At 39.1% G+C, this 23,937-nt stretch overlaps 1 protein-coding gene across 2 annotated transcripts; it reads left to right on the top strand.

The window, feature by feature from the left end:
* Positions 1-22,019: 22,019 nt before the first annotated feature.
* LOC120126750 (cyclin-dependent kinase inhibitor 7-like) lies at positions 22,020-23,476 on the top strand. 2 transcript variants are annotated; one of them, XM_039144845.1, is made up of 4 exons: positions 22,020-22,489; positions 22,614-22,681; positions 22,877-23,059; positions 23,180-23,476. In XM_039144845.1, the coding sequence occupies exons 1-4, from the start codon at positions 22,196-22,198 to the stop codon at positions 23,247-23,249; spliced, it is 615 nt and encodes a 204-aa protein (XP_039000776.1). In that variant the 5' UTR covers positions 22,020-22,195; the 3' UTR covers positions 23,250-23,476. The 2 variants fall into 2 exon arrangements, with proteins under 2 accessions (XP_039000776.1, XP_039000777.1); XM_039144846.1 differs by having other exon boundaries at positions 22,021-22,492; positions 22,626-22,681.
* Positions 23,477-23,937: the final 461 nt, after the last annotated feature.

Here is a 23,937-nt window from a genome sequence, read left to right as displayed (position 1 = left end):
TATGCTTCCTCGGGGGGTAATCAAGAAAGTTGAGCAGTTATGCTCTCGGTATTTCTAGAAGGGTGCTGATCTTCCTGCTAAGGGAGCTAGGGTGAGCTGGAGACAGATCTGTCTTCCAAAGTCTGAAGGGGGCCTTGGTGTTATTGATATACAAGGATGGAATATGGCTTATTCTATGAGGTTGATTCGAAACTTATTGGTTGATGAGGGTTCCTTGTGGGTGGCTTGGACTCGGTCTTATGTTATTAAAAAGTCCGAAGAGTAAGCCACTGGGAAGGCGAGCTTTCATGGGCTGCTCACTGCCTTAAAGGAAAGTCCCTTCTTACGAGAGTGTTTAAGCTTGCTTTGACAAGCTATGTGTATGACATATGGAGAGAAAGGAACAACAGACTGTATGGTGGATTGCTTAGGCCGATGAGTGATATCCTGCTGAGCATTAAAACTGATATCCAGATTCGACTCGATGGTTGGCCAATTAACAGAAGTGACTCTAGGAACATTTCCTTTTGTGTTAGCTGGGGTATTTCATAATTGTGATGTTGTTTTCTCTGTTCCTTGTTAGCCTTTGTTGCATCTGTTCTCTTTGGTAATGCTTTGCTATTAGATGGATGATGTGTTGTAATGAGTTGGTTTTTTTTTGTAGCATAATTATGTTTTCTTGGCTAATGAAATTGATTATCCAAAAAAAATCATAAATTTTAAAAAAATGATCAAATTCCTTAAAAAAATTAATCATACCATCTCAACATTTAATATCAATGAACGTCACTACAGTAAACTTTAAAAAAGGGTTGAAATAAAAGGTTAAATTAATAAAATAATATCATTTTAATTTTTGGGCAGACCACACAAATGATCACTAAAGTTTGAGTAAGTTTTAGTTTTTCCTACTAAACTTTCAAAAGTTACAAATTGGTCACTCGTCGTTAAATGTTGTTAGCGTGGGTGACGAAAAACTAAGTTGGACTATTAATGCATACTTGGACCGTTTGAGTGCAATAGGAAATGAGTGAAGATGAAGAAGTGTGAACGTTAACCGCTCCCATGGAGTCATTGGACTTTTGCTCTCTTCTTCCTCCTTAGATTCTATGTTCACTTCCTTCTTCTTCTTCTTCTTCTTCACCATGACTGAGGGTGATTATGGGGCAGCAATTTTGATGCTTAGATCTGTGGCACCTGGTACCGGTGAGTGACCAATTTGTTACAAATTGATAACGTTAGTGACTATTTTGTAACTTTTAGAAGTTCAATAGGGAAAACAAACACTTACTCAAACTTTAATTATCATTTTTGTAGTTCACCCTTAATTTTTTTTCCATCGAAATAGTAAAGAAAATCTTTGTTTCACATAATAGTATCTATTTCTGCCACATACAACAAAGGCGCGCTTATATGACAATGCCTTTTGAAAGACTCTTCCTCAAGGGAACCTATTTACTTGTGCGGTAGGTCACTTGAATTGTTTCTCCAAATGCTAACGTAGGGACGAAGCCAAGATTGAATGATGAGGAAATAAATTGTTTAAATTTGAAATAAATATGATTTTTAAAATTGAAAAAATCATAAAATTTAAAGAAGTTATGGTCTAATTGCACTAATTTTAAAATGGAAGTGTCTAAAAGAGTAATTAAATCAGAAAATTTATAAACCAAAATTTTATTTTAAAACTAAATGGGTACTAAAATACAATTAAACCAATAAATTTTGAGAGGGGCAAGGGCTTGATTTTAACGATTTAAAAAATAGTAGTGATCTAAAACTAATTAAACCGCTAAAGTTGGGGGGACAATTGTCCCTTCCACCGCCCCGTAGATTCGTTCTGACTGACGTCATCCTATACCTATCACATAAACAAGAACGCTTCTTTAAATAAGAAAGTGTCAAAAAAATATTGTCACATAAACGCGACGTCGTCCTATAGGATTCATTTTATAAATTAAAGGTTTTTTAGATATTATTTTAGTAAAAATAATTTAAAAAGATATTATTTTTATAATTTAATCGAAACAAGCGGTGGTGGAGACAGTTTTTCGTTGACTGCGGCCCCAAAATTTTTCTTTTATATGAGTGGGCAAAAACTGTCCTGGTTTTCCGTGCCCAGACTGCAAAAGGTCCCATAAGCCATTTTTATATATGTATCCATCATTTCCTTCCAAACGAATCTAACTCATTTTAATTATTGATTAATCAATTCATTATTTCATTGTTATCATTAATTGCCCTGACTCAATTAAATATTGATAGTTTGGGAATGAAGAAACTAGATGAAAATTATTACAATTTTACCTTCTTTCATTACATTTAGTTAGCCCATCATGTCACAAAAGTTCAAGGGAAATGGTTTGGTTCATGGTATTAGTTGGACGGTCATTCAATCATCGGGCAAAACTTTCGAGATAATGTTCTGAAAAAATTAATTCACGAGATAAAGCACTCCCAAGATTAATTGCTCAAATAAGGTGAAATCCACAGTGTTGGCCATAGGTCGCCATGTCTTCCCGGCGAGCTACAAGAGATTGCATGTGCCATGCACGTCCCAACACGCTGGGCATTCATCCGACCGAGGTCATCCGACCGAGGCCATCCGACCGAGGCCATCCGACCGAGGCCATCCGAACGAGCTATGCGAGGGCAACCGAGCGAGCTATGCGAGGGCAACCGAGCGAGCTATGCGAGGGAATCCGAGGGCAACCGAGCGAGGGTAGGTCGCCATGCACTCCGGACGACCTACCCTCGCTCGGTTGCCCTCGGATTCCCTCGCATAGCTCGCTCGGTTGACCTCGGATGCCCTCGCATAGCTCGGTCGGATGGCCTCGGATGGCCTCGGATGCTTTCGGATGGCCTCGGATGCCCAGCGTGTTGGGACGTGCATGGAACATGCAATCTCTTGTAGGTCGCCGGGAAGACATGACGACCTAGTAGGTCGCCCGGAAGGCATGGCGACCTACGGCCAACACTGTGGATTTCACCCTATTTGAGCAATTAATTTTGAGAGTGCATTAGCTCGTGAATTAATTTATTTCAGAACATTATCTCGAAAGGTTTGCCCATTATTTGTCAATCTTATTATTCAAAATTTATGTTTTTCTTTTTTAATTTCGAAGGTTCAGTAATTCGATTATTTCATATGATTATCTTTAAAAAGTGATGTCTTATTGTATGAAGTCAAACTTGTAACAAATGTATCAATGAGGTTTTCACGGAATTCCTTATAAAGGTACAAGTTATTTATCATTCAAGTTACGAGTTTAAGTCTTAGGGTAATTAATTGGTTTGAGTTGTATTATTAATTTATATGTATACTAAATAGAATATTAATAAATTCAACTCTATAATTGTTAAAATACTAGTTTTTTAATAAACTTATGGATATATGTGTCGTAACCGTCTTTCGGTTGAGCCCCGGAATTGGGCTTCGACTTGAAAAATGTGGATTGGAGTCGCCACTGATTATTTATTTACGAATAAATAGGTTAATCGGATACCTTCTATCTTACCTGATCTGCGTCTTACCAAAGATATGTCGGATTCGGGAGTCGGTTACAGCTAAAGAAGGATTAGCACCCTTGAACTGCCCTTTCGGTACTATGTAATTTCCAGTTGTCTTTAATTAAGAAAGTTGTAAATTTAAATTAAAATGTAAAATGACGATCCAAATTACTTACCTTAGATTGCTTAAATTGTACCCTTAAAAGATCAGGACATATATTAGATAAGGAATGCAAATAAAACACCTAAGGTAAAACGGAAAACAAATAAGATGAGGAAAATATAGAATATAAAAATGATGGTAATAATAATAAAGATATAAAAAAAAGGATATATATAATAGTAATAAAAAAAAACTAAAAAAAACTAAAATAAATAAATAACTATAATCAAATATGTGCAAATAAAATAAAAAGGAATAAATAAATAAATAAAACATAATAAAGGTGAAATAAAATAACATACAAATTTAAAGTGATAAGAATTAAATAAAATGTCCATATGTATATAAAAAATGTAAAATAATAGCGTATAAGGTAAAATTAATAAAAAAACATATAATAATATTAATTCCATATATATATAATAGCTAAATATGAGAGAGAGGGAAAAATATATAATAATAATAGAAAAATTAAATAATGAAGATAAATATAATAAGAAAAAGAGTAAAGAAATAATAAGATAAAATACAAAATGTATACACATATAAATAAATAAAAATACATAAAATAATAGCATGTATTAGATAAAACAAATAACTAGGAGCATATAAATATATTTAATAATAATAATAATACTAAATAATCAAATATTAGGGAAAAAGTATTAATAATAGTAGAAAAAACAGAATAATAAAAATATAATATAATAATAATAATAAAAAAAGGTAAAAACGGAAAGGAAATGTAAATATATACATATATACATAATATACCATAATAATAAAAAATAAACGTAATATATTAAATAATAAGAAGCAAATGGATAAATGAAATTAAAAACTAAAACGTTAATTGATCTTAATCAGGGGTTAAATTGAAAAGAAGGACGAATCCAGTGGCCAAATTAAAAGAAAAATCAGGGTTCAAATTCAATTCTGGGATCAAAATGGAAGTTTTGAAAGAAAGCGAACAAAAACGCGATTCACCCCCTTTTCATCAAAACGCACCGGTTTAAAGGAGATTGGGTCGGGTTCCAGGGTTGGTTTCACGGGTTGTATATATGTAAATAAATGTTTTTTAAAAAACATTTCTCTTCTTCTCTCGCCGAGCCCTTCCTTCTTCTCTCCCTTTTCTCTGGTTTTGTTCTTGAGTTTCAAGAACAGGCCACCGTGGCCTGAGAATGGTGGCCACCGCCTCGCCGCCGCTCATCGGCGATGGTCCACCCTGAAACCGGTTTCTTTAAAACCCGTTCTCTTCCCACAACCCAAAAATCCCAGTAGATCTTCGAAAATCGCCTTAAAAAACGCAGATCTGGGAAATAGGTTTCGAAGATAAAAGCCTCACTTCGTTCATCGGCCAAAACGTTTTTTTTGTTATTTGTGTGGTTTTGAAGTCAAATCTCAAGCAACACTCAACATGCAACAGCGAAAGACGAGTGAACAGAGGTAAAAGATGCTACCTTCTTCTTATTTCCTTTTCGAAAGTGTTACAAAAGGCTTCGAAACTGCTTGATATCAATATTTCGTATGACTTTCTTTCCAAGTTCCTCCTCCTTTTTTTTCTTTTCAGCTTCTAATTACATGGCTTTATAGTGATAACCTATGCTATTTTTAGAGTTTTAATCCGAGTAAAACTCGGTTTGTTTGTGGTCACAATCCATGACTCTGACTTGGTTGTTTGTCTTGGGTGTTCTATGTGGTCACGATGCCGAGAAAACCGGATGTGGGAAACGTGCTGCGCGAGGGAGCTTCGACCGGGTATTGCGGCGCTGGGGCGAGAGTCTTGCTAGGGTTTTCTGGGCAACCCTTGAATACCATTTGCTGTGGACCGTTGGATCTCATCTAGATCCAACGGTCACCATTGTTGGCGGCTGGGACAGGAGCGAACTAGGGTTTCTTCAACGTGGTGGGCTATTCACGTGGTGTGTGATGATTTTGGGCCACGTGTTTGGGCCTGCAAGTGTAAAAATTTTTAATAAAATAATAACATATATGTAATATATATGTAATATGTATATATATATATATGAAAAAAAGAGTGTGTCTACAGCTGCCCCTCTTTGCCCATAGCCGTGTAACGGGGATAGGGCAAAGATTGAAAGACACACTTAACATGCACGTATCCAGATTTAACACCAATCATGTAGGGGTCAATTCTTATCGGATATCCTTCGCTGTAAAGTTGAAATCATGACTGATATGTTGATTTGGATGGAATCACAAAATGACTCCTTTATCGCGCGAGGTTGAGTCGGCACTAGGGCGCTTTGAGCACGAGATCCTTCGTCATGAAGTTTGAAATCGAACTCAGCGCTCTTGACGAGTGGCCTCAGAATCGTCTGTCTGGTTCAAGATACTTCGTCGTGAAGGTGAAATTTGACCTGAAGACTTTGGGGTTGTGGTGTTACAGATGACCCAATCGTCATGAAGCTGGGTCGATCTGTTAGGGTATGATACCCTTCGCAGTGAAGTCGAACTTGCGTTGTCTGGAGTCCAATATCCTTCATTGTGAAGTTGAAATTGGCTCTGAATTTGAGAAATGTTTGTTGACAACCAGCGGTCCCTTCGTCGTGAAGTTGAACTTGCGTTGTCTGGAGTCCAATATCCTTCGTTGTGAAGTTGAAATTGGCTCTGAATTAGAGAAATGTTTGGTGACAACCAGCGGTCCCTTCGTCGTGAAGTTGAACTTGCGTTGTCTGGAGTCCAATATCCTTCATTGTGAAGTTGAAATTGGCTCTGAATTGGAGAGATGTTTGGTGACAAACAGCGGTCCCTTCGTCGTGAAGTTGAACTTGCGTTGTCTGGAGTCCAATATCCTTCGTTGTGAAGTTGAAATTGGCTCTGAATTGGAGAAATGTTTGGTGACAACCAGCGGTCCCTTCGTCGTGAAGCTGAACTTGCGTTGTCTGGAGTCCAATATCCTTCGTTGTGAAGTTGAAATTGGCTCTGAATTGGAGAGATGTTTGGTGACAACCAGCGGTCCCTTCATCGTGAAGTTGAACTTGCGTTGTCTGGAGTCCAATATCCTTCGTTGTGAAGTTGAAATTGGCTCTGAATTGGAGAAATGTTTGGTGACAACCAGCGGTCCCTTCGTCGTGAAGTTGAACTTGCGTTGTCTGGAGTCCAATATCATTCGTTGTGAAGTTGAAATTGGCTCTGAATTTGAGAAATGTTTGTTGACAACCAGCGGTCCCTTCGTCGTGAAGTTGAACTTGCGTTGTCTGGAGTCCAATATCCTTCGTTGTGAAGTTGAAATTGGCTCTGAATTTGAGAAATGTTTGTTGACAACCAGCGGTCCCTTCGTCGTGAAGTTGAACTTGCGTTGTCTGGAGTCCAATATCCTTCGTTGTGAAGTTGAAATTGCTCTAGCTAAAACCTGAAAAAGTTATGCATATATGTGATGCTATGGATGCAATGCTCTTAGGTGTGCCTAAAATGCATATGCAACATATGTTATCTTGGGGCTCTGGAGAGTAATCTCGATCTCCGGTGGACTGTCGTTGTTGACTCTTGAGCTTGAAGTTCCGATCTCTGATCTTGAATTCTTCAAATGTTTGATGATTTTTTTTTTTTGAAGATGCTCCTCAACTATCTCAAGCATGTGCATGAGCCTTGATCGGCTTCTGGGTACCTGTACTTTTCAATGAATCTTTGTACAGTAATATGCGATTATCTTTCATAAAAATAAATAAACCATTAGGTTTAAATCTAATTCAAGATGCTCAAAAGGAATTGGAGGAAAGATGGTCTTTATTCATTAGGGAGGAGAAGAACAAATAATACATGGCAAACATTCTAGAAAACGAATACACAATGATGTGTAAATGAATGTCTTAGATCTCGATAACGTGGGCACTTCTGAGTTGAAAAGCCGTTTGGTGACTTTGAGTGCAGCCTTTGCCAAAGGATCTTTGAAAATGCGACAACGTTTGGGAGGGTGCAACATTTCTCCGATTTGTTGGGTTCGTAGAAGATTCATGTGCCGGGATGTTTCCACCGTTGATATCCAAATTGCCCTTTCCGGGTTTTCAACTTGGACCCATCCTTAGTTGCAAGACGCCCTTTGCGGGTTTTCATCTTGAACCCACCTTATTTCCTCTTCTTTTTTCCTCTTTTTTCTTTTTTCAATTTAGGGTACCCTTTCGGGTTTTCACCCTAAACGTTTTTTTTTTTTCAACTTATGACGCCCTCTCGGATTTTCATCCTAAGCGAAGTATTTCTTGACTGCGTCCAAGTTAATGGGATGTGGCAACTCAGGTCCGTCCATTTCATCCAGGATAAGGGCTCCTCCGGAGAAAGCCTTCTTTACGACATAAGGTCCTTCCCAATTTGGCGTCCATTTTCCTCGGAAATCTTTCTGGACTGGCCAAATTCTTTTTAGCACTAGATCCCCTTCACGGAATATTCTCGGGCGCACCTTTTTGTCATGTGCTCGGATCATTCGTTTCTGATAGATTTGACCATGATGAATGGCTTTCAGTCTTTTTTCATCTATCATATTAAGCTGATCATATCTGGATTGTGCCCACTCTGCATCATCTAGTTTGACTTCTGACAAGACCCTGAGAGACGAAATCTCGACTTCAATGGGTAGCACTGCTTCCATTCCATAGGCTAGTGAAAATGGAGTTGCCCCAGTCGATGTACGTACCGAGGTTCGATAAGCGAACAAAGCAAAAGGCAACTTCTCATGCCAGTCTTTGTAGGTTTCAGTTGTTTTCTCCACTATCTTCTTAATATTTTTGTTTGCTGCTTCTACTGCTCCGTTCATCTTTGGTCTGTAAGCAGTGGAATTGTGATGTTTTATGTTGAACTGTTCGCAAGCAGCACTCATCATCTTGTTGTTCAAGTTTGTTGCGTTATCGGTGATAATCCTTTCAGGTAGACCATACCGACATATAATTTCTTTCTTCAGAAACTTGCAAATAGTGGATTGAGTGACACTGGCGTATGACGCAGCCTCTACCCATTTCGTGAAATAATCAATTGCTACGAGAATGAAACGGTGACCATTCGAAGCCTTCGGATGGATTTCCCCGATAACGTCCATGCCCCACACAGAGAAAGGCCATGGTGACGTCATTACATGAAGCGGATGGGGTGGAACATTTATCTTGTCTCCATAAATCTGACATTTATGACATCTCCTAGCATAGTTGATGCAATCACTTTCCAGTGTGGACCAAAAATATCCGCATCTCATTATTTGTCTTGACATCATATGCCCATTTGCATGTGCTCCACAAACCCCATCATGTACTTCTTCCACTATCATTTTTGCCTCTTCAGCATCGACGCACCTTAACAGAACTTGGTTATGGCTTTTCTTGTATAAAACCTCTCTGTCAAGGACATATCCAGCTGCCAACCTTCTAAGGGTTCTCTTCTCGATTTCAGTGGTTTTTTCTGGATAACTCCGATGCTTGATATACTGCAGAATGTCGTAGTACCAAGGCTTAGTGTCTTTCACTTCTTCAATTTGGTAACAATGAGCTGGGTACTCATACGACTGCATGTTAATTGGCATCATTTCAGACTCCCCGCCAGCCTTGAATGTGGCTGCCAAGGTAGCTAGAGCGTCAGCCATTTGATTTTCTTCTCTAGGCACGTAGTGGAAGGTGACTTCGTCGAACTCTTCGAGCAGATCCAACACTAGTTTTCGGTACTCCAACAGCTTTATATCCTTGGTTTCCCACTCTCCTCGGAGCTGATAGACTACTAAGGCTGAGTCTCCATACACCCGTAAAGTCTTTATATTTTGCCCCAGTGCAGCCCGAATTCCCAAGACACAGGCTTCGTATTCTGCCATGTTATTGGTACAATCAAAGTTCAGTCTGCTCGTAAATGGGTAGTGACTCCCTTCTGGGGAGACTAGAATTGCCCCGATGCCATGTCCTAGTGCATTTGATGCCCCATCGAAGTGCATTCTCCAGGAACCGTCTGTTGAAATGCTTGCTTCCTCTAAAGATATGGCCATTAAGTCCTCGTCTGGGAAATCAAAGTCCAGCGGCTCATAGCTCTCATCAGTTCTGCTTGCCAAAAAATCGGATATGGCGCTGCCTTTTACCGCTTTTTGGCTCACGTATTTGATGTCAAATTCAGACAAAAGAATCTGCCATCGGGCTAACCTTCCGGATAGAGCAGGTACACCCATCATGTATTTTAGTGGGTCTAACTTGGAAATCAGCCAAGTGGTGTGATACAACATGTATTGTCGAAGTCTTTTTGTAGCCCATATCAGGGCACAACAAACCTTCTCAATAGGAGGATATCGGACCTCGCAATCGGTGAACTTTTTGCTTAAGTAGTAGATGGCTCTTTCCTTCTTCCCAGACTCATCGTGTTGACCCAGAACACACCCCATGGAGTTCTCGAATATGGAGAGATACAAAAACAGAGGTTTTCCTGGGATAGGGGACATCAGGACAGGAGTGTGAGACAAGTACTCTTTTACCTTCTCAAATGCGATCTGACAGTTTTTATCCCATGCTCCAAGGCTATTCTTTCGGAGGAGACGAAAGATAGGGTCACATTTGTCGGTTAACTGAGAGATGAACCGAGCTATGTAGTTTAGTCTGCCCAGAAAACCTCAGACTTCTTTTTGGGTTCGTGGTGGAGGTAGATTCTGGATAGCTTTAACCTTATCAGGATCGACCTGTATGCCTCTCCCGCTGACTATAAAGCCTAGTAGTTTTCCAGATGTTACCCCAAATGTACACTTGCTAGGGTTTAGTCTCAGTTGGAACTTTCTCAATCTCTGGAAGAGCTTCCTCAGATTCTTGACATGTTCACTCTCGGTCTGTGCCTTGACAATCATGTCGTCGACATAAACCTCGATTTCTTTATGCATCATGTCGTGGAACAGGGTCACCATAGCTCTCTGATATGTTGCCCCAGCATTCTTTAATCCAAAAGGCATCACTTTGTAACAGAAAGTTCCCCACATTGTGACGAAAGTGGTCTTCTCCATGTCTTCGGGATGCATCTTGATCTGATTGTACCCCGAAAATCCATCCATGAATGAAAAGTAGGCGTTCCCGGCCGTATTGTCCACCAGAGTGTCTATGTGTGGCAGAGGAAAGTTGTCCTTGGGACTGGCCTTATTAAGGTCCCGGTAATCGACACACATGCGTACTTTCCCGTCCTTCTTCGGCACAGGCACTATATTGGCCACCCACTCAGGGTATTTGGCCACTTGGAGAAAACCGGCATCAAATTGCTTCTTGACTTCTTCCTTGATCTTAAGGAGCATTTCTGGTCGCATTCTTCTCAGTTTTTGCTGCACAGGTTTGAATTCTGGTTTGATTGGCAGTTTGTGAACTACCATATCTGTGTCTAGTCCCGGCATGTCTTGATACGACCAAGCAAACACATCTTCGTACTCCTGAAGTAAGGCTATCAGGTTTTTTCTTGCTTCAGTCGAAAGAGTTGTGCCGATTTTAACCTCCTTTCGAGCTTCCTCAGTGCCCAAATTTAATATTTCGATCGCCTCCTCATGTGGCAGTATTTGCTTTCCTTCTTTTTCTATCATTCTCAACAATTCGGTAGGCAAGTTGTATTCTTCTTCATTATCGCATTCTTCAAATTCCCCAAGACAAATGGTTGATTCAAAATCCACCTCCGGATCAGGATCATTAGTGCCCCCATTATCGTTATCTGGGAACCTGAAAGAAGGAAAATGTGCATGTGTGAGAGGATAATATTCCACACGGAATGGTCAAGAACTAACTTTGAGAGTAACTGGAAATGAAATACTGAAGGAGATAGATAATGAATAAAAGAAAACTTTGTTTGCCATGGAAAAGAAAAATGCATCCTTTATTAAACTTAAACAAAACATTTATTCACCCTTACAAAAGATCACCTATTACCCCGGGTATAGGCAAATAGGGATAGTTCGAATATTACTCTGAAAGATTCTTGTAAACCACAGGTAGTTCTTCCACCGACCAACTGCTAGGTACGAATCCATGCGGCAGAGGGCATATCCTGGATCTATCTTCGTTGTCAACATCTTCTGTGGTCACGGCATTAACGTTCAGATCTTCCAGAGCCGTTTGTAACTCGGACATGGTGGTCTCAAACACATAACCACCTGACTTGAATGTTCTGAAGAGCGGCGGGAATGTCATAGGCTTCCATTGGAGTTCGTTTCCAGTCAATCTGGCTAACCTTTTTTCCCGGTTCTTTTGAATTTCCTTTCTCTTTTCATGATAACCGGGCTGAAAACCGAGCCCAAATTGGTCTAATTTTGGGATAGGACGGACAGGGTTGATCATTCCTTGCAAATATTTCCCAAAACCTCTCCCGGTTCTTGCGCCTCGGCCTAGGGTTTGCTTGATCTCCATCCTCGTACATTTGGAGAGTCGAGGTCTTGGGATTCTTTTTCCTTCTGCCACGAATGTGGCATTCACAAACTCCAAGGAGCGGAACGAACATTCTGCCGCTTCCTCGTCTACTTCGATGTATGGAGCCTCCGTGGTCACGCTTGCCACGATATCTTCCTCAGCGTTGATAATTACCAAGGCCCCGTCGATGACAAATTTAACTTTCTGGTGCAACGTGGAGGGTACTGCACCTGCTTGATGAATCCACGGCCTTCCCAAAAGACAGCTATAGGACGGCATGATATCCATCACAAGGAACTCAACATCATAGGTGGCTGGTCCGATGGTCAATGGTACCTCAATCTTTCCGATTACCTCTCTTTTGGTCCCATCAAATGCTCGGACCACATTCTGACAAGCTCTCATATGAGAGGTATCTATTGGTAGCCTCTTCAATGTAATCAAAGGCATCACGTTCAAGGCTGAACCATTATCGATTAATACACTTGGTAAAGCGTACCCCTTACAGTAGATAGTAATGTGTAACGCCTTCGTTCGGCCTCTTCCTCCTGATGGAATCTCATCATCTGAAAACGAGATGAGATTATCAGCTTGAATATTGTTTACCAGTCGATCCATCTTGCTGACTGGTATGTCTTGTGGCACGAACGTTTGATTAAGGACATTCAACAACGCTTCTCGGTGTGCTTCCGAGCTTAAAAATAGTGCTAGCATTGAAGTACGTGTAGGTAAGTTGTGGAGCTGTTCTACAATGTTGTACTCGCTGTGCTTCAAGATCTTGAGGAACTCTTTAGCTTCTTCCTCCTTTATAGGTTCATTGACAACTAGCACATCTTCCTTGAACGGTTCCAGTGGTCTTTGCCCCACTTTACTATTACCTCCTCCGGAAGTACTCACCTGATATTTGTACTTCCATGGCACTTGCCGATTGTCCTTATATTGAAAAGGCCGCGGTGCGGAGATTACCACCTTGGCTGGTGTTGTCACTGTCATACTTGCCTTAGGGGTAATTATCAAAGGACTACCCCTACCAAATTTTCTATCTGATGATTCTCCGGTGGCACAAACATCTGCTTCCCAAGAATCTTGAATTTCTTCGTAAAATTCCAACTCCTTTCGATCCATCATGAGCTGGACTAACAATCTGAACTCTGGGCAATCTTGCACTTTATGCCCTTCTTTGTTGTGGTAACAACAATGGTTACCATCTTCGTTTTCTATCGTATCTGAATATGGTGCAAGAAATCCTGCCTTTACCATTTGGCTCCATACCCAAGCCAAAGGAGATTTAACCTCTGAAACACTCAATTTAACTTTCCTGCCCCCTTCGGTAGTAACGACATTGATTCCTGTCTCTTGATGATTGGGCAAGGGATTCTGGGCGACATTTGGTGCTCCGGAGTTGAAAGTGATCCAATTCTTGTTTCTCATCCGTTGCACAAGTCTCTTGAATGCGAGACAACTTTCAATCGAATGCCCCTGCACACCGCCATGATATTCGCAGTGAGCGCTCTCGTCATACCATTTCGGGTAAGGGGATTTATTGGATTCATAGGATAAGGCGACACTGCATGAGTGTCGAAGAGCTGTTGGTATAATTCTTTATACGTCATGGGAATGGGGTCAAACTGTTCCCTTTCCCTTTCTCTTCTTGGTTCTCTCTGGTTCTGTCTAGAAGTACCGGATGGTACAGCTACTGTGGAATTTGAGCTTGAGATCGTAACCCCCTTGTTGACGTTGTAGGTGTTCACATTGTTGATCTCTCGCTCCTTGTTTTTCATGGGAGGCTTTTTACTGGAGTCTCCTCCCTCAATCTTTCCTTGTTTAATGGCCAACTCGATCATTTCGCCGGCCATGACTAAATCCGAAAAACTTCCCGACGTGATTGCTACCAAGTGCCCGAAGTAAGGTGCCTTCAAGGTCTGTACAAATAGCTTTCTTGTTTCCTTTTCATCCAAGGGTGGATGAACTTGCACAGATAAATCCCTCCATCTCTGTGCGTACTGTCGGAAACTCTCATTGTGTTTCTTTTCTAGGCTTTGTAACATGACCCGGTCTGGTCTCATATCGTTGATATGCTTATACTGCTCCAAGAAAGACTTGGCTAAGTCTTTCCACGTCTTGATATGAGTTCGGCTAAGCTGGTTGTACCACCGAATAGCTGAACCGGACAGGCTCTCTTGAAAACAATGGATCAGGAGTTGGTCATTCCCGCCATATCCTGTCATCTTTCGACAGAACATAGTAATATGGGCTGAAGGGCAACTGTTCCCGTCGAACTTCTCAAACTTAGGAACTTTAAACTTTGGTGGAAGCACCAAGTCTGGAACTAGGCTTAGCTCCATTGCGTCCACTCCATAATAATCATGGTCTCCCTGGACCATCTTTATTTGATCTTCTAATATTTTTATCTTTTCTTCCATCTTTTTAGCTTTATCTTCCTCGTCAAAGTCTGGGACGTGATAATCATCCGGATGATCATCAGGGATGATTGTAGAAGTTTGTATCTTCACAGCAGGTGCAACTTTCGCTTTGGTAACGAATGAGTCCCCGGGTAGTGCTGCTTTCCCTTTAGTAGCAGATGCGTCCCCGGGTAATATTCCGGGTGAGAGAACTACTTGCGGGGTTGGTGGTATGGCCACCCCCTCGGAAGAATTGCCCCCTGATGCACTAGCTTGCTGTAGACCCGACAACTTGGCTATGATTTGGTCGACCAAGGACTCCTGATTTTTCTTGATGGACTCAAGAGTACTTTCACTGTTCTGAGCCATCTTATCTTCTAGTTCCTTTTGAAGTCTTGCCATGTGCTCTTCGATCTTCTCCATTCTGGCTTCCATTTGTCTCTTTTTTGCTCGAGTATTGTGCGGGTGATGTGTATCTGATGCTTGTGGTGGTAAGCTCGGTGTCTGAGACATATTCTGTTAGTTAATACGAATGTAAAAACATGGAAAAAAATATAAAATAACATACATGAAATATAAGATGCAAGAAATGCGATGCATGATGTATGCAATTGGAGGCATTGATCCAGAAAAGTGTTCATTATTATAAATAACCCTTGTTCAGACAAAAATGTCTTATCTTTTAAGAGACATGAAAACAGATTAAAGGTACATTCGGACTAAATCCTCTAGACCCCGAATAGCTTCCAATAGGTTGACAAGTCTTCTACCTTCATCTGTCACTGGTTGAATGCCTTGTCGAACCACACCAGCTTCCCTTGCTAGGCCGTGAAGATGACGGGCTGCTTTTTGCACTTGATCCAGGAAATCTCGGATGGTTGCGTCTCGGGCCCTCACCCTTCGCTGTGCTTGTTCCCAACGGAAACGCCATTGTAATCCTCCGTCGAAAGGCACTATCTGAAGCTCGTTTGCTTGCCTCTTGAACCCATCTAAAATAGCTTCTAACTCAGCTATTGTCTTGCCATCTTTCTCATGTTGTCTTTCTAAGTCAGCTACCCGAACTCTCAAGCGCTGGTTCTGATATTGACTATCTGCCAAGCGTCTTTGGGCAGTCTTCATCTGTTCCTTCCAAGCTTTCTCATCAGGCCCCTCAAACTTCCTTTTCAGGCTATGAGCTTCGTCTTTCCAGTATTCAGAGGTTACCTTCAACTTGGAGTTATCCTTGACCTTATCTTGATACCCCTTTCTCAAGTCTTCAAGCTCAAAACAGACTCTTTTTTGTTCTTTTTCCAATTTTTCTGCCCGATCTTTCTGAGAGTCAGTATCAAGCTTCCACTGATAACGTTCAGCTTCAAGTTCCTTTATTCTTTGCTTCAGCTCATTATTCACGGCTTCAAACTCGGTCTTGGCTATCTCGAGTTCAGAAGGGACATGCATGAGGTGTTCTTCCATGGTCCGGGTGTCATCACGGTCTGGCACAGGGATGTTGTCATTCTTTCTTGACCTTCGCCACTCCACATAATCCGGAGTGAGCATGCTTCTGGCAGCTACAACATCCATCCGGAATACTTTCCTCCACGAATCGGCTGCTTCTTTGATCATCTTCTTATAGCTGTCGCCGTGATACTCAAACTCTGACTTAGCCAACCCGCATGTTGCTGGAACAAACTGACGTGCTCCGTACTGTCTAAGTGCTAATAGCGGAGCATACCCGACTGCTCCCCAAAGTCCAAGTAAGGTCACAGTGTCAGAGTCACCACATCGGAAAAGAACGTCACTGAGAAATAGCCAAGGGGCTCTCCAGACAATATCCTGATCCTGAAGATGCGTAAAGACCTTCATCCATTTTTCTTTCGAAGCGCCTTCATGCCATTTCAAGGTGATGAATTCACCTAGAGGTGAATAGGTGGTGCTGAAACGGCGGTAGGCAACCCCGTTAGTCTTCCAGAAATGGCTGTGAATCCAGACCTGAAGGAGCTGAATACACCCGGTAAATCTTCCTCCGCCAGTTCTTCGGCAATGGTTGAGCGATCGAAAGGTCTCGGCCAAGATGGCTGGTGCTGGGTTAACTCGTTTAGAAAGTTGCTCAAATAGTTCCACCACGGCAGCGTCAATGCACCCCAAAGCTTTCGGAAAGATAATCAAACCGTACAGACCCAGTGCAAAAAGGTCTATGGTCTTCCACTCATCAGGGTGGTTTTTCATTAGTTGTTTTATGTGGATCCATTCAATTCCTTCTCCACTGCCTCTACGCTGAGTCCGATCGATTACCCATTTCTCATCTACTCCTGCAACTTTGGCCAGTGCATTCTTGAAGGGCTGGCTTTTGATGTGTTTAATGTAGGCTCGCTCAAGCTTGATGCTTTCACAATGCAGCAGTATAGTGTATTCTTCGATGGTAGGCACCATGTCCTCTTGGTTAAAAGTGAAGCAACTATATCCCGGGTTCCAGAATTGAATTAATGCTCGGAGTAAGGGCTCATCAGTCTTGACATGGAGCAAGAGGGCGATATCACCATATCGTTGGCTGAACTTCTGCTTTCTGTCATTTTTCCAACTGTCCCAAATGTTTCGCAGCTCCTGGACATTATTCTGTTTCAGGCTGACAGCGGCATAACTAACCAGTTCTGACACATAGTTTCCCTGAAGACTGTCTCCCTTCTCTTTCTGAGCCTTCTCGGACCATAGTCGTGCCTCAGCGTTTTCAATCTCTTGTATTACAACACCTTTGTCCATTAATTCGAATTATTTTGTGTATAACAAACGTTTTTTAGGGATCAATAGCCTCTGGTAATGATGCAAATGCTAGAAAACAAACACAAGGGCAAAAACGTTAGTAAAATAGAAATAGATAAAAATAAATAAAAATAAATGGTAAATGAAAAAAACATATAAAAAAAAGGTTAGGAAAGAAATGTCCTAGGTTTTGGAATGTGGTTTTGGGGTAGGCTCTATTTATTCAAAGCCTCCCGGTTTGGGTTCTAAAAATGGTACTCGAGTTCTCCTTGCTGGCGCCCCCTTGGACCGACCAGACCCTTAGTCCGAAACCCATCACAGGCTTGTGTGGACTAAATTAAACTCGAGAGGACACATTCCCTTATGCCCATACGGAGAATAAATTCACACGAAGGCATAAGGTATATGAATCCCGAAGGCTACTTGCTAGGCTCATACGGTGAATAAATTCACACGAAGGCGTCGCTTTCACCCCCACTTAAAACAGGTTCGGAGCTCGGGTTTAGAGCCTTAGATGAAAAATGTTTGGAAAGCTGAAATCTGAGAAAACGATTAGTACAACTATTTACTCGAAAAATATAATCAAAAGTAAGCAATAAGGATCGAAATTTTACCTTAAAATTTAAACTTACCCTTTTCGTTAAAAAGACAACTGGAAATTACCTTAGCCTGACTCGCTTACCTTGTCCCCAGCGGAGTCGCCAAGCTGTCGTAACCGTCTTTCGGTTGAGCCCCGGAATTGGGCTTCGACTTGAAAAATGTGGATTGGAGTCGCCACCGATTATTTATTTACGAATAAATAGGTTAATCGGATACCTTCTATCTTACCTGATCTGCGTCTTACCAAAGATATGTCGGATTCGGGAGTCGGTTACAGCTAAGGAAGGATTAGCACCCTTGAACTGCCCTTTCGGTACTATGTAATTTCCAGTTGTCTTTAATTAAGAAAGTTGTAAATTTAAATTAAAATGTAAAATGACGATCCAAATTACTTACCTTAGATTGCTTAAATTGTACCCTTAAAAGATCAGGACATATATTAGATAAGGAATGCAAATAAAACACCTAAGGTAAAACGGAAAACAAATAAGATGAGGAAAATATAGAATATAAAAATGATGGTAATAATAATAAAGATATAAAAAAAAAAGATATATATAATAGTAATAAAAAAACTAAAAAAAACTAAAAAAAATAAATAACTATAATCAAATATGTGCAAATAAAATAAAAAGGAATAAATAAATAAATAAAACATAATAAAGGTGAAATAAAATAACATACAAATTTAAAGTGATAAGAATTAAATAAAATGTCCATATGTATATAAAAAATGTAAAATAATAGCGTATAAGGTAAAATTAATAAAAAACATATAATAATATTAATTCCATATATATATAATAGCTAAATATGGGAGAGAGGGAAAACTATATAATAATAATAGAAAAATTAAATAATGAAGATAAATATAATAAGAAAAAGAGTAAAGAAATAATAAGATAAAATACAAAATGTATACACATATAAATAAATAAAAATACATAAAATAATAGCATGTATTAGATAAAACAAATAACTAGGAGCATATAAATATATTTAATAATAATAATAATACTAAATAATCAAATATTAGGGAAAAAGTATTAATAATAGTAGAAAAAACAGAATAATAAAAATATAATATAATAATAATAATAAAAAAAAGGTAAAAACGGAAAGGAAATGTAAATATATACATATATACATAATATACCATAATAATAAAAATAAACGTAATATATTAAATAATAAGAAGCAAATGGATAAATGAAATTAAAACTAAACGTTAATTGATCTTAATCAGGGGTTAAATTGAAAAGAAGGACGAATCCAGTGGCCAAATTAAAAGAAAAATTAGGGTTCAAATTCAATTCTGGGATCAAAATGGAAGTTTTGAAAGAAAGCGAACAAAAACGCGATTCACCCCCTTTTCATCAAAACGCACCGGTTTAAAGGAGATTGGGTCGGGTTCCAGGGTTGGTTTCACGGGTTGTATATATGTAAATAAATGTTTTTTAAAAAACATTTCTCTTCTTCTCTCGCCGAGCCCTTCCTTCTTCTCTCCCTTTTCTCTGGTTTTGTTCTTGAGTTTCAAGAACAGGCCACCGTGGCCTGAGAATGGTGGCCACCGCCTCGCCGCCGCTCATCGGCGATGGTCCACCCTGAAACCGGTTTCTTTAAAATCCGTTCTCTTCCCACAACCCAAAAATCCCAGTAGATCTTCGAAAATCGCCTTAAAAAACGCAGATCTGGGAAATAGGTTTCGAAGATAAAAGCCTCACTTCGTTCATCGGCCAAAACGTTTTTTTTGTTATTTGTGTGGTTTTGAAGTCAAATCTCAAGCAACACTCAACATGCAACAGCGAAAGACGAGTGAACAGAGGTAAAAGATGCTACCTTCTTCTTATTTCCTTTTCGAAAGTGTTACAAAAGGCTTCGAAACTGCTTGATATCAATATTTCGTATGACTTTCTTTCCAAGTTCCTCCTCCTTTTTTTCTTTTCAGCTTCTAATTACATGGCTTTATAGTGATAACCTAGGCTATTTTTAGAGTTTTAATCCGAGTAAAACTCGGTTTGTTTGTGGTCACAATCCATGACTCTGACTTGGTTGTTTGTCTTGGGTGTTCTATGTGGTCACGATGCCGAGAAAACCGGATGTGGGAAACGTGCTGCGCGAGGGAGCTTCGACCGGGTATTGCGGCGCTGGGGCGAGAGTCTTGCTAGGGTTTTCTGGGCAACCCTTGAATACCATTTGCTGTGGACCGTTGGATCTCATCTAGATCCAACGGTCACCATTGTTGGCGGCTGGGACAGGAGCGAACTAGGGTTTCTTCAACGTGGTGGGCTATTCACGTGGTGTGTGATGATTTTGGGCCACGTGTTTGGGCCTGCAAGTGTAAAATTTTTTAATAAAATAATAACATATATGTAATATATATGTAATATGTATATATATATGAAAAAAAAGAGTGTGTCTACAATATGTAAATTCAATTAATTTTATACTGATATGAGTGAATCACTACCCTTGCTTTTACTATGTTTAAACATATTATAATTATACAAAAAAAAATCAACAAATTTTGAACTTATCTAGCGACCTTAATGATTAAAATGATTATTGTACTCTCTAAGTGTCATTGGTTCGAACAGTTGCATTTGCATGGTATATGTATATTGTCAATAACTGAAAAAGAATATAAACAAATACTACACTGTAAATATATCATACTGTTAAAAAATTAACAAATTCAAATATAACTGAATACAATTTGATTTAATAAAAAAAAATGCAACCATTCACCAAAGATCATCATTGCCTTGTACTTGTTATTTTTAGTAAATCCCTGTCAATAGACCCTCCACCAATCTAGAGAATTTGAAGGCTAGAAATATGACACTCCATCCCAACCAACTTCTACACACACATATATATATTTGAAAGAAATTAGGTTTAATTAACTATAACATATAAATTTAAAGGACAAAAAAATATAAAAACAATATGAAAGGTTGAGATTGAATAATATAAGTGTTTAGTGACGCAAAATTCAATAAAAAGTATATTAAAGTAGTAAAAGATGTATGCATGTGTGAGATGCAAAATATACTCCACTGGTATCATCAAGATTCAATATTTTCGTCTCCCACGTTTCAGCAATAAATTAATTTCAATAAACCTAACTGTTGCGCCGTGATGGCCCTTTACTGAAGGACCATGTCTATGCGTGCCATGTACTTTTTAAGCCGCGAACGTTCATGAGAAAGATCGACGCAGTTTTTACTTTTTACCAGCAGCTATGTAGGTAGGTAGGTAGGTTCAGTCCTTCAGAGGTTAGCGGACCATGGCGATCGACGGTATCACTTCCTGGATCGAGTGATGGAAGACCCTACCGCCCGTTACCAGCCTCTACCTCTACGTAGGCCAACTAAAGTTGGGCAAGGCGGCGCAACATTCGCTGCAAATTCCTTCTAAATTATTAGCCTTAATACTGCACCCTAATTGGAATGTCATGCTATTTTTTACTTGAATTCAAATATTTAATTCAATAAGTTAAATTTAAAATCTTTATTTAATTATGTTTAATCAATAAGTTAATATATTAAGGGATGGATAGAGGGAGGATTGGAAGGGTGGTATTATCCCTAAAAATTTTGATTTTTCATATATCTAATTTTTTTATATTTTTATTAATAATTTATTTTTATCTTCTAAAATTTTATAAATCATCTTCTAATTTTTTTAAAATTTATCCCGTAACATATAGATAGACCGAGGAATAGCGGGTGGGGGTGGTTGCACTGTAAAAAAAATTAAATTCTTATCTATTTTAAACATTCTATTTATATTTTTGATTGAGAATCTCCTTTCATCCTCTAAAATTTTATAAATTTAGTTCTCAAAAGCAAACATGAATCAATCCTTACTAATATACAATCATGTGTTGATCCCTGTATTTATTTTTTAAAAATATATAATTAAAATAAAATAAAAAAACTGTTTCTATATATATAGTTATATCACAGCAAAATTTAACTAATAGGAAACTCAATTCGATAATTGTATATGAATTTAATATTTATCTTCGTTGAAAATTGTAGAGCGGAACTTGATCCAACATTTGCAAACATTTACCATCATATTATACTGAGTCCGTACCAGTGTTAACCTACGTGTTATTATCTAATTCGTTTGAAGTTCGGCATATTCCGTTACAGCTCCCCGTTACGACGCCGTCAAACTCTCCCGTTACAGATTCCCGTCGCTGTTAAATGGACCACCATCACACATAATCCACCCCCTTTAAAACCGCAAAAGAAAATACTCACCGTTCAATGTACCCTCCCCCTTCTCTCATGATCAACAACACCATCACCACCCCCATCATCAAAAGCCAACGAAAACCATAAAACGGATGCTCCAAGCCAAACAAAAACGAATTCCCTCTCTCGCTTTCTCAAAGAACAAGAAAGAATTGGTGAAAGTGTAAAACAATTGTAGGAATTACAGTTATGGAGCTAGCTAACGTCGGAGTTCAAACGCGAGCCATGGAGGCAACCGAAAGGGTTCATAGGAAACGCAGAAGATTAAACGAAGACGAAGAGGCTGAATATAATAAAGTAACCTCTTCAACGACCTCAACTACTTCGTATATCCAGTTGAGAAGTCGGAGAATTTTGGTAGATCACCATCGTCGCGACGGAAATTGGTGTTTGAGCGCTAGCTCGGATCATGACAATGAAGTGTCATGCTGTTCAAGCAATTTAGGATCGAGCGACAAAAGGATTATCGAATTGCCAGATCTGGAGGTGAATTTGGAAACTTCCTATCTATTTTATATTTTAATAATTACGCTTAGTCTTTATGGATTATATGAATTTCGTTTTCTTCCAGCTTTAGTTTCTGCTATTAAATTATAGAATTATTTAAAAAAAATTGCAGGACGAGAGTATTGAAGTTGAAACATCCACGCATTCGCATTTTAGCTGCAGCGAAAGGTAGCGCCTAAAATAATTATAGATATGTATAAACAACCTTATTTTTATAATTACTGTAACTTATCGTATCACGTATCTTGAATTTGAACTTTAAAATCCGCCGATAATTTTTTTTTCATTTTCCGTTTTAAATTCTCTTTTTCTTTGAATAATGTATACCCCGCTCAAATTGTTTTGCTCTTTTGTGAATTCTAGTATGAGAGAAACGACGCCGTTGAGTGATCTCCAAGCTGAACCAGAAGACCTGAATTCAAAGTCGAGGTCATCGGCGACAAACTCTAGCCGTAGATCAACGGTGGAGAAAATGCCAACCGAAGTTGAACTCGAAGAATTCTTTGCTCCTGCCGAGGAAAAACTTCAAAAACATTTTGCAGAAAAGTAGGTTCATGCACATCCACTTTTAAAAAGACCTATATTTTCGTTCCCGTGGTTGAATTTTCTTAGCAACCAAACGGAAATTAAAGAACTAAAAGGAATTTTTTTGTTTACTGTTTTTAGGTATAACTACGATGTTGTCAAAGACGAACCATTGGAAGGACGTTTCGAGTGGGTTCGACTAAAGCCGTGAATAAAAGGCCAAGCAATCGAAGAAATTTTAAGTTATTATTATTATTATTTTAACATTTCTAGGGGTTTATTCTATGTATAGAACGACGAAGAAATAAAAAAGAGAAGAAGAAAACGAAGCTTCTTTCGAAGAGGAAAGAATGGGGGAAACCCCCAACTAATCGTGTCTGTTTCTTCTGCAAAATTCTTCTGTTTCTCTAATCCTCTCTTCCTTCTCTCTGCGGTACGCTTTCGTCAGTTGAAGCAGTAATTCTTTATTTTGTAGTTTTCTTCTTTTTGTATGAATTTAATAAAATTTAGTAAGTCAGAAAAATCTATTTTTTTAATTAATGTTCTTTTAATTATATGTAATTTTTTCTTTGGATATATATTCCTTTTGGAAATATCATAAAATATATTTTCTGAAGGTAATAAAATAAATAATATAGCTGGTTAAATTGTGTTGATTAAGACTAGGGGAAGAAAAGGAGAATGATCAGATAAGGAAAGAGTCGGTGAGTGGCGCCTGATGTATAGAGCTTAGGAGAAGAATATTAGGCCAAGATTAATGGTTGGGGTACCAAATTTCTTTCATACTGGCAGACTCCAATTAATGAATCAGTCCTACACCAATGTTCGAAGTAATTGGTGTAGGCCTTTCCTACTATCCAAAGCTATTTTGAGGAGAATAAATCAGCTATTAAGGTCTA

The sequence above is a fragment of the Hibiscus syriacus genome, unplaced genomic scaffold (assembly GCF_006381635.1).
Source record: "Hibiscus syriacus cultivar Baekdansim isolate YM2019G1 unplaced genomic scaffold, ASM638163v2 tig00110462_pilon, whole genome shotgun sequence".
NCBI lineage: Eukaryota > Viridiplantae > Streptophyta > Magnoliopsida > Malvales > Malvaceae > Hibiscus > Hibiscus syriacus.
Note: the sequence above shows the minus strand (reverse complement) of the source record. Positions and strands in the feature narration are given on the sequence as shown.

Excerpts from the sequence above, each read along its gene's own strand:
- LOC120126750 (XM_039144845.1), top strand. The coding sequence starts at position 22,196 with ATGGAGCTAGCTAACGTCGGAGTTCAAACGCGAGCCATGGAGGCAACC. Across the intron at positions 22,490-22,613 it reads TTATCGAATTGCCAGATCTG|AAAAAATTGCAGGACGAGAG; the intron begins GAGGTGAATTTG and ends AGAATTATTTAA. Across the intron at positions 22,682-22,876 it reads CATTTTAGCTGCAGCGAAAG|TATGAGAGAAACGACGCCGT; the intron begins GTAGCGCCTAAA and ends TGTGAATTCTAG.